This window comes from Cupressus sempervirens, chromosome 7, assembly GCF_028749045.1.
Source record: "Cupressus sempervirens isolate cs-2001-9-10 chromosome 7, ASM2874904v1, whole genome shotgun sequence".
Classification (NCBI taxonomy): Eukaryota; Viridiplantae; Streptophyta; class Pinopsida; order Cupressales; family Cupressaceae; genus Cupressus; species Cupressus sempervirens.
In genome coordinates, this window is record NC_143124.1 from 848,294,796 (window position 1) to 848,314,220 (window position 19,425).

At 33.5% G+C, this 19,425-nt stretch overlaps 1 protein-coding gene across 2 annotated transcripts in view; it reads left to right on the forward strand.

The window, feature by feature from the left end:
* Positions 1–18,439: 18,439 nt before the first annotated feature.
* Positions 18,440–19,425, forward strand: part of LOC149550083 (mediator of RNA polymerase II transcription subunit 33A-like) — a 100,937-nt gene continuing 99,951 nt past the window's right edge. Inside the window, exons 1-2 of one of the 2 annotated variants that reach the window (XM_089793227.1) lie at positions 18,541–18,680; positions 18,793–19,285. In XM_089793227.1, the coding sequence (XP_089649353.1) occupies positions 19,008–19,285 (278 nt within the window). In that variant the 5' untranslated portion in view covers positions 18,541–18,680; positions 18,793–19,007. Of the gene's footprint in view, positions 19,286–19,425 lie in introns of both variants that reach the window. The other variant, XM_089793228.1, reaches the window with a different exon arrangement.

Genomic DNA, 19,425 nt, shown 5'->3' on the forward strand with positions numbered 1-19,425 from the left:
GTTGGTTATGGCATAGAAGGTTTTGTCATATAAACTTTGATAATATTGTGAAAGTTAGTAGCACATTTGCAATGAGAGATCTACCTAAGATTATTAATTTTGGTAATGTTGTCTGCAAGGAATTTATTTTGGCTAAGCAGAGGAAAGTATCTTTTCTTAGCAAGAAATTCTCTACTACAAAGAAATTAGAGATTGCTCACGCAGATCTGAGTGGTCCTGCAAGAACCAGAGGATTCTATGGTGAAAGGTACTTAATGATTTTTGTTGATGATTTCACTAGGATGATGTGGGTAGCATTTCTTAGAGAGACATCTAAAGCTTTTGGGAAATTTAAGATATTCAAGAATAGAGTTGAAAATGAATCTAGTGTCAAGATTGAGTGTTTAAGATTAGATAGAGGAGGAATGTTCACCTCTAGAGAGTTCAACATGTTCTGTGAAGAGAATGAAATCAAAAGACAATTATCTTCACCTAGAATGAGATTGTTGAAAGAAGGAATAAGTCAGTAGCAGAAGCATCAAGAGTGATGTTATTTGAGAATGATGTCTCAAAGACATTTTGGAGAGAAGTAGTTAACACTGCAATATATATACTCTGAACATAGTACAGATTAAAAAAAGTGATGAAGAATGAAGTATCTATTGAGCATAGAGAAGAACAAATATTTGAACCTAGGGAAGAGATAAAAGTTGATATGTCAACTCCTACTTCCAGTAGAAACATGACAAATAATAACCCTCTAGAGCCAATAATTGGGAGCAAGGATAAAGGTGTGATAACAAGGAATAGAGTGAATGAGGAATTGTGTCTAATTTCTCAAGTAGAACCTAAGAGCATAGATGAGGCATGCAAAGATGATCATTGGATGCAAGCTATGAAATAATAACTAGATTAGATTATGAAGAATGAGACATGAGAATTAGTTCCTAGACCTAAAGACAAGAATGTGATAGGAACCAAATTGTTATTTAGAAATAAGATGAATGAGAAAGGAGAAGTTATGAGAAACAATGCCAAACTTGTTTGAAAAGGATACTCACATCAAGAAGACATAGATTATGAAGAAACCAATGCACCCATGGAAAGAATGGAAGCAACAAGGATTTTCTTGGCTTATGTAGCAAGAAAGAATTTCAAGGTTTATCAAATGGATATCAAGTCAGCTTTTCTTAATGAAGAACTTGAAGAAGAAGTCTACATTGAGAAACTTGATGGATTCCCTTTGAAAGAAGATAAATATTTTGTACGCAGACTACATAAAGCACTATATGGTCTAAAGCAATCGCGTAGAACCTGGTATGCAAGGTTGGACAGGTATTTATCAAAGCTTGGATTTATCAAAGATACAACATATGGTAATTTGTATTTGAGGAAAATTGATGATGGTGTATTTATCATTATAATATTTGTGGATGACATAATATTTGGAGGAAATGATGAAGAAAGTGACAAGTTTGCTGAAGAGATGAAAAATGAACTTGAAATGAGCATGATAGGAGAAATGGAGTTTTTTCTAGGATTGCAAATTAAGCAGAACAAAGATGGGATATTTATTTCACAGACTAAATATTTGAAAGATTTGCTGAAAATATTTGGTTTACAAAGTTGTAAACCTATTGGTACACCCATGATAACTGGTCACAAGTTACCCAGTAAAGATGAGACACCTACAATTGAGCAGAAGAAGTATAGATCTATGATTGGAGGATTGTAATATTTGAATCACACTAGACCAGCTATGGAAAATGCAATTGGGATTCTATCAAGATTTCAAGCTGATCCAAAAGAGGATCATTATGCTGCAATAAAGAGGATATTCACATATTTGAAGGGTACATCTGATTATGGAATATGATATGATATATCAAGCGATTTCAACTTGTGTGCATATACTGATGTAGATTGGGCAGGTAGTATAGATGATAGAAAGAGCACTAGTGGTGGAGAATTATTTCTTGGAGGAAGATAGGTTTCTTGGTTGAGTAAGAAACAAGATTGTATATCTCAGAGTATAGTTGAGGTAGAGTATGTTGCAACAACCAATAATTGTAATCAAGTTATGTGGATGAAACAAATGTTGAAGGATGTTGGAATTGAGTTTACAGAACCTATATCGTTTACTATGATAAAAAAAGTACTATAAATATGTCTAAGAATGCAATATTGCATTCTAAGACAAAGCACATATCCATAAAATATCATGTTTTGAGAGAGAAGGCAACAGAGAAAGAAATAAGGTTGGAGTATGTAAGCACTAAAGATCAAATTGCAGATATCTTTATGAAGCCTTTTCCTAAAGATACTTTTGATTACCTAAGAGGTAGGCTAGGGGTTATGCTTGTACCTACTTGAAAATAGTTGATGCAAGGAGTGCATAAGTCCATTAGTACATAACATTATGGTTAGACTGGATTGAATGTTGATGCTTCCTGTATGGGGGAGTATCTGATATGTATTGAGTCATGAAGGACTCTTGGTAATTGGTATTTGGTATTTGAACAATGTCTTTGGACACTCAAGCTAGTTGATGATTTGAGCAACTGATTAGCAATTGGTATGTAACAATGAGTGTTGTTATTGACACCTTTGACATTGATGTCAATGGGGGAGAGAATTTACATGAAAATAATATTGAGTGAATATACATAAGCAATAATAAGAGAAGCACCTGTTGAGATGAAAATGAGGGAGAGTTATCTCTTTAGGGAGATTTAGAAAGATTCATATAAGTGCATAGAAGAATATGTAAGTGCATAGAAGAATATGTAAGTGCACAGAAGGAAGTGTAAGTGCACAGATCCAGGCATAAAGTATTGTAAGTTTTTTATAGCGAACAATTGCTACCAATCCTAAAAGAAGAAGAAGAACATTATGGTGTTCCAAAAGATTTCAAATTGATGTAGAGGATCTGAGAAGATGACAACAATAGAGTATAGTTTGGTATTCTTTGAACTTAGATGTTTTCCATCTATGTTGCCATCAATGCCAAAGGGGGAGGTTGTTAGCCTGAATTATGATAATACTACATTGGGAGAGTATCGTAAGCATTAAAGAGTATTGATATGTTGCATTAATATCTGTATTTGTTATTGATGTCAACATAACAACAATTTTGTTAAGAATGGAAGAATAACAGTTAGTAATCTTAGTATGCACAAGAGTTAAGGAAGTTTTAGATGATGCGAAGTGGACACGTTCTTGAGATTATCCTAATGATGTGGTTTAAAGGACCAAGTTTGATTTGATGTTGTATGAAAGATACACTTGTTTTACTAGAAGCCGTACATAAATAGAGCATTGGAAAATATAGTTATGATGATCTATCACTATCTTTCATTTGAGATGTATTGAAGGTGATGCATAGATAATTGTGATAGAGGATGATCATGTGGTGACACCAATGTGTGTGCAAGACATGGTTTCACATGTGTAAATTTTTGTATAGGCTGTGAGCCGACAGTGTTGTAATTGTGAATTAAGTAATTATCTTTTTTTAATTAATTGGGAAAGCCTGTAGGCTAACTCAAGGAATTATTATGAATATATGGTATAAAGGAAAGTCATTTTCCTTATTTTTAAAGAGACTTGGATTGAGAGGATCAAGGGGAATGCAAAATATTAGTGTGTAATGCAAGGAGCAAAATGCTTGCTGAATGTGTGCAAGTGATAAAAGGGATCATTGGATGTGTAGTATGAGATCTGGTTACAAGATCTAAAGGAGTAGAGGTCTAGTTGATAGGACAGAGTCAGAGGAAGGAAGTACAATTCAATTATATTATTCTGCAAGGAATAATACATATATCATTTGGATAGTGGGTTCTTTGATCTTAACTTTGAAGTTGTTTGGGCATTAGGTCCAGCTGTCTTCCATAACTCCTAACAAGGTTGACACAACTCCTAACAAGGTTGGAATCTCCTAATAGAGATTCAAAGTCTCCTAACAGGGATTCATATGCATTGAATGTTGTAACAGACTCCTAACAAGGTATATCCTCTAACAAGGAATATTTATATCAGCACATCATCTTATGGGTACCATCCCCACCAAGCTTTTTCCTCTGATCAAGGGTTTCCCTAGTTAACATATATGGTGTTAATTGTGCATGAGTATCTTGTTGTGGTTTTAGTTTATATTACTCGCATGGTTAAGTTTGTTTAAGGTTAATGTTTGTGATGACAATTGGACAACTGATTCACCCCCACCCCCTCTCAGCTATATCAATGGACTATATATTTTAACATGCTAATGACAAAGGGCCTAAGGAGGTAGATAATGAAAGAGACAATTTGTGTAGGGATGAGGATTACCTAGTTCATAACAAGGACAATGATGACCAGGGTTATTTGAAGGGGATTTTTGGTAATCTGGGGCTAATGCAGAAGGACATTAATAGTTTGAAGCAACAGATGCATGACATTTTGAGTGAGTTTGATAAAAGAGAGAACTTTGGGACAACATATTGATAGACTTTCTGAGGTGATTGGTAATGCCAAAGAGGTTAAGAATCTTATGAAATGAGTTCTACCCCTAGAAGCTAAGAATAAAGCTTTGGATCAGTTGATTAAAGATTTTTAGAAAAGGTTGGATGGTATGGATAATAGTGTGGTCAATATGGAGAAGACAATTAAGAAACTTGTTGACCAAAATTGGTCTAATCTAAAGATTGTGGCAGGCAACATTAATACCTTGCTACACAAATTTGAATAGGGGAAAGGCCAAGGCTCTAAGGAAATGAAAGATGACCATTGACCCATCAAGCGTACCAGGGCTAACACAAAAAAGATTGAGGTTGTGGAAGTCAAAGAAATGGGTGATCTAAAGGCCTTTGTGGATAACATGAACATCCTTGGAGACCAAGCATCTGATTTACTGAAGACCCTATAGTTGTCTTTTTTCTTTCTTTTTGTTGTCTTTTTATGCTGGTTGTTTTAAGGCTTCTCGTCTTAGGTGTTGATGCACAGTTCTTCTGGGCTTCTTTGCTCTTGTTGTTATGTTCTTGTGTAAAAGGTTTCGGGTCCTTTAAAACCTATTTTTACTTTATCAAAACTAATGACATAAAAAAAAGGAGACTACAACACAAAATCATCAAAATACCACACCTCAGTCTTGGAACCACCTAGCAACCTCTTCTTTCAAAAAGTTTTGAATGCCTTGCTCTGATTTCTTGAACAATGACTCCATCTCTCTCGGTATTTGTTGCTACTCAAATAGAGAAACATCTACCACAACTTTAGGAGGACCCTCACTCCTCACATGTCTTCCCCTCTTGCTACCTTGCTTCACTACCTTGCTTCCATTCCTCTACTTAGTTGGGAGTTTCTACCTAATCATTAGTCTCCTATCATAATCCACCGGTACATTTGACTTTCATGGGGTAGATTTACATCAACCACTTCCCATAGACTGCCTCACCTCCCTATTTTTGACATGCCCTACCATGAATTCCTTCACTTTCGCTTAACCCTCCTCCACTTTTGGAAGCTAAACCCATCATAGATATTCAAAAGATTGAATAATCAATGGTTATATTAAGGAATCCTTAACACCGATCATACACCACATACCACTCCCCATATCTAGGCCCTTATTAATCATAGCTTGGTCTACAATCTCTTCCACACCTTCTGCCCACTAAGGCTATAGACACACTTTCACAATGTGCCTCACATCCTCCTTACTCGAACCCACCATGAGATCTATCACCACAAACAATGATGCCAAGTCAATTTTAAACCTTGAATGCTATTAATCCTCCAAACACTCAAGGTCAAACATCAAAGAGATTGCCTTCCAAAAATCCTTATCTTGAAATTGAAAAACATCCCTAATTCAATGTCCTGAAACTTGACCTATGAAGCTAGGACTTGCCCAACCAACTTTTAAGCTAAAATTTGCCTCCATACTCGTCATTGCCCAAACAAAAACTGCCCAATTTTGTAGAAGAGATCAACCTATCTAACCCTACTTAGAACATTCTAAAACCTCAATGTGCAAAGCGTATGGAAAAATAATGGTACATTGAATCACACACATGTTCAACTGTCCCTTTGTACTCAAATATAACTCTTATACTCTACCTCGTACTCTATCATCATTACTTCGCATGCTCATCCAACTTTAGAAGGGGTATGGTAGGTTTAAAACATCTAACACTACTCACACTTCATCGTACTCCAGACTAATTGCATGATAATCTTCTAACATTTTACACTTTCCTTCCAAAAACCTAGAGGTACCTACATTATCTAACTTATCTATTATACCATAACTTCTCTAAAAGTGTGGGTCACCTGAAAGCCCTCAATCTCTAAAAGAAGTGATTTGACTTGTTTGATATATTTGTCTAACTACTACATATCCAAATGACCTTTAATTATGTTGTTAACCATAATATGAGAATCACCTTGTAGATGAATCCTTTTGTATCCCAATATAATCCCCATTATAATCATCTCTAGTGTTGTCTAACACTCTACTACATTATTAGTTCCATCAACCAATCTTTTCAAACCAAGTGCTATTACATTTCCTTCCTCATCCCTTGCCACAAAACCACACCTGAAAGTTCCAGGATTTCCCCTAGCGGTACCATCAAAGTTAATCTTCACCCACCCCTTCTCCAGTGGACACCATGTTAGAAACAATAATCCACCAAGATAACTAAGAGGGGGGTGGGGCAGTGAATCAGTTATCCAACAATTAAAACATTTATCAACCTTAAACAATCTTATTGATTCAACCAAAGTAAACAACAACCATAACAAGATGCACATAGACAATTACACCAAACATGTTAACTAGGGAAACCCTTGATTAGGGTGAAACCAGTGGAAATGATGCCCACAAGATGATGTACTAATATAAATATTCCTTGTTAGAGGATGGACCCTATTAGGAGCCTATGACAATGTTTAGTACATATGAGCTCCTGTTAGGAGACTTTGAATCCTTGCTAAAAGATTCCAACCCTGATAGGAGTTGTGCCAACCCTTTTAGGAGTTGTGCCAACCCTATTAAGAGTTGTAGAAGATAGAAGGACCCACTGTCCAAATAGCTTATGGGCAAGACCACTGAACTCACTATCCAAATGATCTCTCAACTATTCCTTGCAGAATAATTGTGTGTACTGAACTTTATATTCTTTCTTTTGTCTTGTCAACTGGACCAATCACTATCAAACCTTTTAGACTAGGTCACGAAGCTTGGATCCAAGTATCCAACTTCAGATCACTCAATAAAACCTCAACAATGAAGTTATCTTCACTTCCACTCTACTCTACTCAACTTTGCATTCCACTGTCTCTGTTGCTTACAATCACTTCTCTTCAATACATATCCACACACCATGATAAAGGAAAATGTCCTTCCTTTATATCGAATCCATAAAACAATTCCCTGAGTTGGCTGTTAAACCTTCTCAATTAATTATTATAGGACCACATTAAGAACATGTTACACTTAGCAATAACATTAATCTTTCACCTTGCAACTTAAATAACTTTTTGTACATGCAATATTATGACAATTGAGCTTAGCTATGTCATCATCAACATGTCTTCTTCACATCCTCAACCTCAATTCTTAGAATGTTAATTCTACTAAGAGATATAACAAGTTTACCAAAACATGCCTCTATAAATCATATCTTAGAACAAACATTACCAAAACTTACATAACTTTTTCCAAACTTAACATTTCTTCACCTGACGTTAACTGCATATACTAAATACTTAGAAGTATCTCTCATAACCTTAGATTGCGAGAATACTCAACTAGCCATTGGTACCAACTTGATCTTGCCGCTGTTCTTCTGTTAGATATCACATAAAGCTACTATGTTGACATCAATGACAAACATAGTCATGAATGTAAGATATCATCATGTTAACATATCTATAATACTCCCCCATAGGGATATCATCAACATTCATGCTTCCAATAATCTCCCCCTTGGGCATTGATGGCAACATAGATGAAAAACATCTAGTTCCAAGAATACCAACTGCAAAAGACTCATAACCTTTCTTTTCAAATCCTCTTCATCAATCATTCTCCCCCATTGATATACCTCAATGTGCTTTCCACCAAACTGTCATTCCATATTGTACTTCTTTTGAACATGTTGTACTTGTTCTCCATGGTGACTTTTGTTTTTCATGCTAACTTCTCCCCCATTGACATCAATGTCAAAGGTTTTAGCAACCATCAAAACTCTGTAGCAATTGATTCTTAGCTCAAGTGTCTAAAGAAACTATTCAAAAACAACATCCAACAAGAGTCCTAGATGACTTTTTCCATCACAGATACTCCCCCATAAAAGAAGCATCAAAATTTAGTCTAGACAAACAATAGTGCTCTGTTACACTGGACTGATGCATTCTTGCGTCTTCTACTCTGATGTAGGAAGGGGTATAACTCCTAGCATACCTCGCAAATACTCAAAAGTCTCTTTGGGAAGAGGTTTAGTGGAAATATCTACAATCTTCTCTTTAGTGCTTACATACTCCAATCTAATTTCCTTTTTTGCAACTTTCTCTCTCAACATGTGATACTTGAAAGAAATGTGCTTGGTCTTAGAATGCAACACTGGATTCTTAGACATATTTACCATGCTTGTGTTATCACAATGTATGACAACAGTTTCATTGAATTCTATCTTTATATCCTTCAGCATCTACTTCATGCAAACAACTTGATTGCAATTGTTTGCTATTGCAACATATTCTACTTTTGTTGTACTTTGTGAGGTACAATCCTACTTCTTGCTTAGCCAAGAAACCAATCTTCCTCCAAGAAAGAAGGCTCCACCACTGGTTCTCTTTCTGTCATCCATATTTCCTGCCCAATCAACATTAATATAAGCATTTAGAGTAAAATCATTAGATCTATCATACCCCAATCCAAACTCCGGTGTTCCTTTCAGAGATCTAAATATCCTTTTGACTACTACAGAATGTGCTTCTCTAGGATCAAATTGGAATCTTGCAACAATTCCAATTGCATTTTCTATTTCTAGCCTTGTGTGAGCCAGATATTGCAATCCTCCTATCATAGATTTGTACTTCTACTACTCAACAATAGGTGTCTCATCCTTTGTAGACAACTTGTGTCTAGTTATCGTAGGAGTTCCAATGGGTTTACATGTTTCCAAACCAAACCTTTTCAATAAATCCTTCAAATTCTTAGTGTGAGAAATAAAGATTCCTTCTTTATCTTGTACAATATATAATCCTAGAAAATATTTCATTTCTCCTATCATACTCATTTCAAATTCATTCTTCATTTCTTCAACAAACTTGTCACTTTCATTATCATTTCCTCCAAATATGATATCATCAACAAATTCTACCAAGATCATTAATCCATCATCAATTTCTTTCCAATATGGATTACTATTTGCCATACCTTTGCTATATCCAAGCTTTGTCAAATGCTTGTCCAATCTTGCATACTAGGTGTTGGGTGCTTGCTTCAAGCCATACAATGCTTTCTTCAATTTGCACACTATGTCCTTGTCATTTGTCAAAGGACAACCTTTAGGTTTCTCTATGTATAGTTCTTCTTCAAGTTCTCCATTTGGAAATGTTGACTTGACATCCATTTGATATACTTTCAATTTCTTATATGCTGCATATGCTAAGAATAACCTTACTGCTTCTATTCTTGCCACAGGAGCATAGGTCTCATCATAGTCTATTCCTTCTTGCTATGAGTAACCTTTACATACAAATCTTGCTTTATTTCTTACAACTTCACCTTGTTCATTCATCTTGATTCTAAATACCCATTTTGTTCCTATTACATTCTTGTCTGCTAGTCCAAGGACCAATTACCATGTCTCATTCTTTACTATATGATCCAATTCTTCTTTCATAGCTTGTTTCCAATGATCATCTTTGCATGCTTCATCTACATTTTTAGGTTCTACTTGAGATATCAAACATAGTTCTTCATTGACTCTGCTTCTTTTCATCACACCTTTATCTTTGCTTCCAATGATTTGCTCAGGTGGATGATTCTTTGTCATATTCTTACCTAAAGTAGGAGTTCCTATCTCAACTCTTGGCTCTACTGAAGGTTCTGAGCTTTGTTCCTACCTTGGATCTCCTTTATTCTGCAAATCATTGTTAGTCACAAGGAATACTTCATCATTCCTTGGTTTAGTAACAACATCATCATCAAAATTGTAATCAACTATTCTTTCTTGTATCCTGAATTTCTCATCAATTCTCACATTTGCACTTTCCATTATAGTCTTAGTTCTCAGATTATAACATCTATAAGCCTTGCTTTTCAATGAACAACCAAGAAACATACCTTCATCACTTCTAGCATCAAACTTACCAATATCATCATCTCTTTTGATATAACACTTACTACCAAAAATTCTAAAATACTTAACTGTAGGTGAGTGACCAAACCACAGTTCATAAAGGGTCTTGTTTATGTCTTTACTGACTTGTACTCTATTCATAGTGTAGACTACTATATTCACAACTTCTCTCCAAAACATCTTGGATACATCATTCTTAGCTAACATAGCTCTTTGTAGTGTCTGCCCCCTAGTTCACATTTTTGTTATCATTGTCAAATTCCTTAGGCTAATTTTATGCATTGATTAGTTTTAGAGATATTGGATTTACAATATTATGATATTATTTCATGTCTTGAATTACAAATGTATCGGTTATTATTGCTTAGTTGATTTCATTCATGTGTTGTTAATGGTATTTTGATGATTCCTAGTTAGTAAATGTGGTTTCTTTCATAAAAATGTTAACATGATGTCTTTAATGATGATTATGTTGTATTGATAGAGATGCATTATTATATGTAGGCATTTGATGTTAGACTTGTGATTTTTACGATACTTACCCCATACTTGCATGTGTATGGTGTGCGTGTTTATTTTATCTTTCTGTCTGACATGTTTGATGTGGTTAAGGGAGGGAGTCATAGTCACCTGCTAGTCGGGATCTACACGATGAACCACTCCCCGCCATTGTCTGTTTAGTTTAGATATATTATATACATGTACATGCTCGTCTTTTATACAGGATGCAGGTATCGGGCATTGACTTCCCTGAATTGCCAGGATGAGCGTGCCCTATTACAAATACTCAAATGGTGAGAATGGGAAGATAATGATCAGGTCCAATCCTAGCCATAGCCTAAAATACTTGTCCTGCAAGGAGGACTTGTAATAGACTGTCTACCCTTTTTAAACCCGTGCGTATTTTGTGCATATGTTGTTTTGTGAGTCTTTGATGAATTTCTATTAATTAAGTCTAATTAATAGATTAAATTAATAATTTAATTTAATGGAGAATTATTATGACTTTTTGAATATTTAATTATATTTAATTAATTGAGAAATTAATTAAATATAAAGAATTAAATTGAAGATAAAAGTTTTAAGATTAAATTTAGAACGTGATAATATTTATTTAATTTAATAATAATATATTTAGAGTTCATTTTTAAATAAATGCTAAATATTATTGTTATTTAAGTTAATAGATATTTATCAAATTAAATGTTCAAAAATATATTAAAAGTGAAAAGATATTAAATTATCATAAAGATTATAGTTCGCATGAATTATGCATGAGTTGAAAATAAAAGAGATTAATTTAAAAGATAAAATATGTGAACTTGATTAAGATATTTTAAAGTGTGCATGAGATTAAAGTTATAAATTAATTTAAAGTAAAGTAAAGTGGAAAGTTAAATAAAGTAATTTAACAATTCACTTAAAGTGCATGAAGGAATAATAAAAGAATATTTTAATTTAAAAAGAAAATTAATTGTGCATGAATGAATTAATTAAATAAAATTATTATTATTTTAGACTGGTGGTGATAGAAATCCTAAAGGGTAATTAGATTCTATATTAGAAGGTTTCGGGTCATTATTGCACACACAGGTTGATGGAGAGCAACTCGAAGGTTTTGGAAAGAAGAGAATTTTATGTGGCTTGAAAGGTTTTGCTTGCGGTAGGAATTCACATCTAGTTGTTAGAGGTTAGCATCGATACAGGTAGGGTCTTGTGTTTTGATTAGTAATTGAGTTATGCAACTTTCGTTCTTGTCTTCTTCGTGCTTGTGGATAGTAGAATCATAAATTCTTTGTGATAAAACTTTGAACATTTAATGTTGTAAATTTACTGGGTGTGTGTCTATATCTTTTGTGTATGTAGGGATTAGAAAAGCAATAAGAAAACTCTAGTTTCGTAGATTGAAGAAATTAGAATTTGATTTGAATAGGGTTTGAAATAAAAAAAGAAGACTTTAGATTGAAATTCAAATGGTGAGAATTATTTTCTCTATGAGACTGTATTTCTTTATATTTAAAAAATAATAATAATAATAATAATAGTAATAAATTATTTATCTAAGATATTATTATAGAAATTTTAAAGGAAGTAAAACTGAATTTATATATATATTTAATTGGTAATATATTTTAAAAAGTTTATTTAAAATAAAATAAAACTAAATTACATATTATAGCAAATAAATTTTAAAAGTTTTATTTTGATAAAACATAAAATTAAAAAATATATATATTTAATAAATGAGGTGGGGTTATATTTATATTTTGTTTTTTTGTTTATTAAATATATATGTAACTATTTATATTTTGTTTTTTTGTTTATTTAATTAAATTTTAATACGTTTTAAAATGTATTTAAATTACATTGTAATAAATTTACTTTATAATTTAATAACATTTTTGTATTATTAAATTTTATAATTATTTATTAATTTTTAACTATTAAATTATATAGATGTTTTGTAATTAAATAAAATTAAATAACTTTATTAATTATTAATTAATCTAATTAAACTTGATTTAATTAGGATCTATTAACGATAAGAATTAGTTAATGAGGTTATTAATTTATCATATTTAATAATATTGATTTTATTAAAATTATGGTTATTTTATTTAAAAATCAATGAACTGTTTTTTTTTTTAATAACCTAAATGGAATAAAACGATTATTCTAGATTATTCTACTAGGAAATGACTTTTATTATGATGGTAATTTTACATATTTAAGTCGAATAATGAATGGGTTAATGGGTATAATAAACCGAGAATCTCCTACACTTGAACGTTCATTGTAATCCAAATTGAAAACATTACTTTTGATTTCTTTTTTTATGTCTTTTCAAATCAAACCCAACTATGAAATTGTACTGTTTTCTATGTATTGTCTTTACTTGTGGATTTTGGAGTTGACCTAGTTTGACTAGTTTAGGATGTACACCAGAGGCTTTGTCAAATTTTTGTTTTACCATTTATGTGATTGGATGACATGATGTGTTTTAACTTTCATATTTGAGATTATATTTATGAGTTTTATTTGTGGAGCTTTTATGTGTACTCGAATAGGAGAACCTTCTTGTTATCAGGTTGCCTGTTAAGGAACCGAGTTTGATCTTTATGGGTGTTGTGGTATGGGACACAACTGTGTTTTTATGTGCTTAGGAGAGGTTGTCTAGGTACGTGACTTGGGAGTGGCTTGCATAGGGGTCCGGGACCCAAAGTGGTCAGTACCAGGGTAACCTAATGCAAGTTATGTAATAAGTGATAATCTAGTAATTAAAATTTATGGGGGGGAAACACACTAAAAAGATAAGTTAGGGATTTTGATCTACCCATACCTCGAGTGCTTAAATAGACTAAGGATGGGAATGAGATGAGTTACTCGTCTTCTTGAGAGGGCTTTCTAGTTTCCATATGTGTGATGTTGAGGGTCCGGGGTTCAGAGTAACCAGTCCAGGGTAACTCAACACTTGAGGGTCCGGGGTCTATTAAGAGATCAATCCAGGGTAACTCAAGCAGCCATGTGATGACACTCCCTAGTATGTAGCCTGAGTCTCCTCTGTAGATTTTGTGTGTACCTCTGGTGGTGTACTTATTATTGATTGTGTTTATTGTGGTTATTACTTTCATTGAGGATGATTGGTGATTCATGGATGATGTACTCTTGATATGTGGTTTTTGACTTGAGGTGATTATCTTTCGTTGAGTTTATCTTATGATCTTGGTATTTGGTTTATACTTGGTTCGTGTATGATGTTTGGTTATGTGGTGTCAGTATTGGATTGAGTGTTCTTACTTTTGGATTATTTTATCTTCTTGAGTAGTATGTGTTACCTTTGAGATAGTTTTGGCTAGTAGGTATTCCATGCCTAGGAATGTTTTATGTTTGTTAGCCGTTTGTGGATTGTTCATTATCTTCCTTGCACGGTGGGAGTGGAAGCCTGACTAGGTAACCACGCGGTCGGGAGGTAGTGCCTTCTTACCATTTGGGTTCCCCTTCACATTGCTAGCTGTTGGATGTTCATTGCAGAAGACGTACCTTTATCATTCTTATTTCTTATCTCAGAGACTTCTTTTCAGATGATGTATATATGTTATCATGTATTCTGTTGTACAGTATCTATTTTCACATACCTTGCGACATGTGCAGTGGATGTTATTGATTGGATGTATTTTCATTGTATTGTTTATACTTATGCATTTGCTTATGCGATTTATGTATCTATTATTTCTTTATGATCATGTGACATTGTACTTGAAACTTAAACTAATTAATTTAAAATTATTAAATGTGACTCAACGTAAAGGAACCTTTGAGGAATTGAAACTATATCTGTAATTGCAAATGTGTATTTTTTGTGTATGTTCATATTGCTTCCGCATTAATGTTATCTTGATGTTGTTTAAACTTCAAAAAAAAAAAAAGTTCAATAAACATTGTAACATGTTAGGTTTATTTCTCTTGGGTTCCCGAGCGGGGCGTTACACTCTTGTTGCTTCTGTTATAGACCGATTTCTTTTCTCTGCAATGCCATTCTATTTAGGAGTCTTCAACTCAATTCTTTCTTCTTCTCTAGGATAAGATCTTCATTCTTTAATCTGATTCACATTCTACAAATCATTGCTAATGATAACTTCCACTTTTTTATGGTTAGCCTTTGGATCAACAATAGTTACCAAAGTTATCGCTTCTACTACTTTCTTTTCCTTAATCAATTCAAGCTCACTATCTTTATCACAATCATTCAAGAATCTTTCCATACTTGCTTTAAATTCTTCATCTTCATCAGAAAGCAAACTCTTTCTAGTTTTCCTTACTCTCTTAGGGCATGTAGATGAAAAATGACCAAACTCTTTACATATGTCCAACAAGTAAAAATTTCCATACCTTCTTTCTCTCTTTTCATAAGCTGATTGATACCTTATTTGATCTCTATTTCTTTTGATCTTGATCTATCTTTACTTGTTCCTCTATCTTGAAGCTCAATGCTCAATTCTGTACACAATTCTGATCTCTTACCAAGAAGCTCCATCTTTTGGGTGTCAAAATTTCCTCCATCAGACTTAGGACTATCTTTTCTGAAATAACTTGTCACTGATCTCCTAAAGCTATTAAGCTTTATCTTCAAGGACCTGATGCTCTGATACCAATTGTTAGAAACAATAGTCCAACAAGATAATTGAGAGGGGGGGGGGAGGTGAATCAATTATCCAACAATTAAAACATTTATCGACCTTAAACAATCTTATCCATTCAACCAAAGTAAACAACAAACATAACAAGATGCACATAGATAATTACACCAGATATGTTAATTAGGAAAACCCTTGATCAAAGGGAAATTATTGGTGGGAATGATACCCACAAGATGATGTACTAATATAAATATTCCTTGTTATAGGATTGACCCTGTTAGGAGTCTATTACAACGTTTAGTACATATGAGTCCCTATTAGGAGACTTTGAATCCTTGTTAGAAGATTCCAACCTTGTTAGGAGTTGTAGAAGACAAGGACCTAGTGTCCGAACAACTTCTAGGCAAGACCATTGAACTCACTGTCCAAATGATCTCTCAACTATTCCTTGCAGAATAATTGTGTGTACTAAACTTTATCTTCTTTCCTTTGTCCTAACAACCGAACCAATCACTGTCAAACATTGTAGATTAGGTCACAAACCTCAGATCCAAGTATCCAACCTCGAATCACTCAATAAAACCTCGACAATGAAGTTTCCTTCACTTCTGCTCTGCTTTACTCAACTTCGCATTCCACTCTTTCTACTGCTTACAATCACTTCTCTTCAATACATATCCACACAAAGGAAAATGTCCTTCCTTTATATTGAATCCGTAAAATAATTCCCTGAGTCAGCTACTAGACCTTCTCATTAATTATTATAGGACCACATTCAAAACACTTTGCACGTAGCGATAATATTAATCTTTCACCTTGCAACTTAAATAAATTTTTGTACACACAATATTATGATGAGCGAGCTTAGCTACGTCATCATCAACATGTCTTCTAATTCACATCCTCAACCTTGATTCTCAAAATAACAATTCTGCTAAGAGATATAACAAGTTTACTAAAACATGCCTCTGCAAACTCTATCCCAAAACAAACATTACCAAAACTTACATAACTTCTTCTAGACTTAACATTTCTCCACCTGACGTTAACTGCATATACAAGATACTTAGAAGTATCTACCATAACCTCAGATAGTGAGAATACTCAACTAGCTATCCATACCAACTTGATCTTTCTGCCGTTCTTCTGTCAGATACCATAGAAAATTGCTATGTTGACATCAATGACAAACATAGTCATGAATGTAACATACCATCATTATAACATATCTATAATGCTTCCCCATAGGAATATCATTAGTATTCATGCTTCCAACACACCAAATACAATCTCTTCGATTAAATGAAGGATCGGCCTTAAAGACCCATTAATGGGTAAAAGGGATTTGATTTCATTATAAGGCATAGTACTTGGTTATAAGGTTTTGAAGATGGGGTGACAAACCCAATGTGATTGATCTATGGGTTTCTTAAGTATGCTTAAGTTGAATTGGTACCAAGATTGGTGAACTCCCAAGAAGTCTTTGATTCATCATTATGAGCACTACCTAAACTTAATGAATGCTAAGTGAACTATTTATTGTCATGAGATATCACAAGTTTATGTGAACTAATACCTGTGAAATATGGGCAAATAAGTTTGAATAAAAAAATACACAATCTAGTCCTAATGAAATTTCTCAATTTGACACAATATGAAAATAAATCCTTGCTAATGAATGCCCTAAGAGGGATTTATAATGAATGGTTCTTAAGGATTTTTTTAAAAGGTTTTACAAATGAGGTGGCAATCTAAGTGGATTTTATCTTGGAAGAAATCTATGGTTAAGTAAACTTTAATCAGTGGAGTACTAAGATAGTAGACTTTCCTTCTTGAAAGTCTCAATACTTTACTCCATTGAGCATCACCTAAATGCAATGAGTGTTATAAGGATCCTACATGCTCATGAGTGACGGGTTCATGTGAATCATTACTCATGAAATATGAATTTGACTTAAAAATAGATAGTTTAATCCATAATTTGATACATTATGATAAATAACTACTCCTTGTCAATGAATGAGTTAAAATGCCCACTAATGAATATATCATAAGACATAATACTTGTTGAAGGCTTTAAATATGAGATAGCATGTTATTAGGCTTAATCTTAGAATACATTCTACAATCAAACATGTTTGACTTACAATATAATTAGAATCAATAACCTCCCACAAAAAAATTCAATACTTTCACCTTTATAAATATTACTTTAAAACAATGAACATTACATAAATAATTGATATTTATCAAAGACATATTCATATGAACCATTTCTTAAAAATACAGATCAAGACAATTAACTTAAGAAAACATTGTAAGCTTAAATTAATAATTAAAAAAATAAAAAATATTTCACAATTACAAATAATGTAATATTACTTTTACACGTACATCGATAATAGAAACTATTGATACAAAGACCACTACATATTCTCTATATAAATAATAATAATAACATAAACTTCAAAAATATCATTTAATCATCAATAACAAAATCTTCTATAAATGAAACATATAATATTGTTGTCAAGATCAAGATTCATAATAGAATTGTTTTACACGAACTATACTGAAATTTTGCACATAAAAACAAGTCCACTCTCTAAACTTGCTATGTAATACATGTGGATTCGTATCCATATATATTCTACATAGTTTATTTGTTTATAAACAATTTGCTTAGAACAACAGATGTAGAGAGGAGATTACAAATTACATAACATCTGGGTTCTTTGACCTCATAGATATGTACGATTTGCTGATTGCTTCGACTTCATAATATTATTAAAATCATTAGTCATTGTAGACACCAAATGTAACTTTGGTTCCACAAATTAACAAGTACTGTCGTTTGAATATACGTCACCTCATATTCGTACCATACATTTGGAAAGGATTAACTACATGAATTCTAAACCGACGGCTGAAGTATAACTTTGTCACGCACGAGTTGAATCGAAGACCGACCAAATCTGACGACTGCACAGACCTCCGGGGCTGTCTCATTTAACGTAGGGCATGACATCCAAATATTTTCATCTTAAATCAACAAGAAGCTTCGATCAAATTACGATTAAAACTATAGGAACACAGCAACTCAAATATTAAATAAACGGAAAGGCAGCTGGCCTTCTTCCTCTCTCGTACAATTTTTTTTCCTTGGTTGTATCTGTTTTCTCAAAATCCTCGTCTGACCAATCTTAAGGTCTGTACCGACTCATTTGGGCATTGCAAGTCCGTGTTCTTCATTACTTAATCCCTGAATGAAAACCGTGTATCAATTTTTTCTAATTTAGTGTTTTTCGGGCGCACTGCAGATCTTTGAATGTGTCTTTTAAAGTTGTAGATTGGCTTCAAATGGTTCAGCTGAGATGGGTGTTGAGGAAAATGCTGCAATAAGGTCTATTTGGTGCAGTATATTGATTTGAAGGGGCGTGTGTGTAAAGGCATGGCTACAGATTGATTCGAGGAGCCTTATGTTTTGATGGGTATGGTTCTCTGTTAGTTTGATCAGAAAAGGTACTTGTTTGAGATGGGTAGTAAAGAGGAAGGATGGGTGTGGCAGCAGCATGTGATGCAGGTAACAAGGGTGTGTCAGGAGCAGAGGGACACCCCTCTATTGTGGGCAATTGAAGTGAGCAAATGCCTCAAAGCAGCAGCTGTCAGCACGCCCTCTGTGGAGCTGGGAGATATGCTCATATCGCATTTGTGTTGGAGCAATAATGGACCTACGTTGTGGAAGTACATTGAACAGGCTATGTCATCACACATGGTGCCTCCGTTACTTATCTTGGCCTTATTAACTTCCAGGTAAATGTGCTCTCTGTTTGAATTTCAGTTGACAAAACAGGACTTTCATAGAAGTGTCATGGGATCTGGCTGCTCAAAATACTTGAAGGCTTTAGTAGTAGGTTAATAATTATGATAATTTTTAGAAAACAGCATGAAAT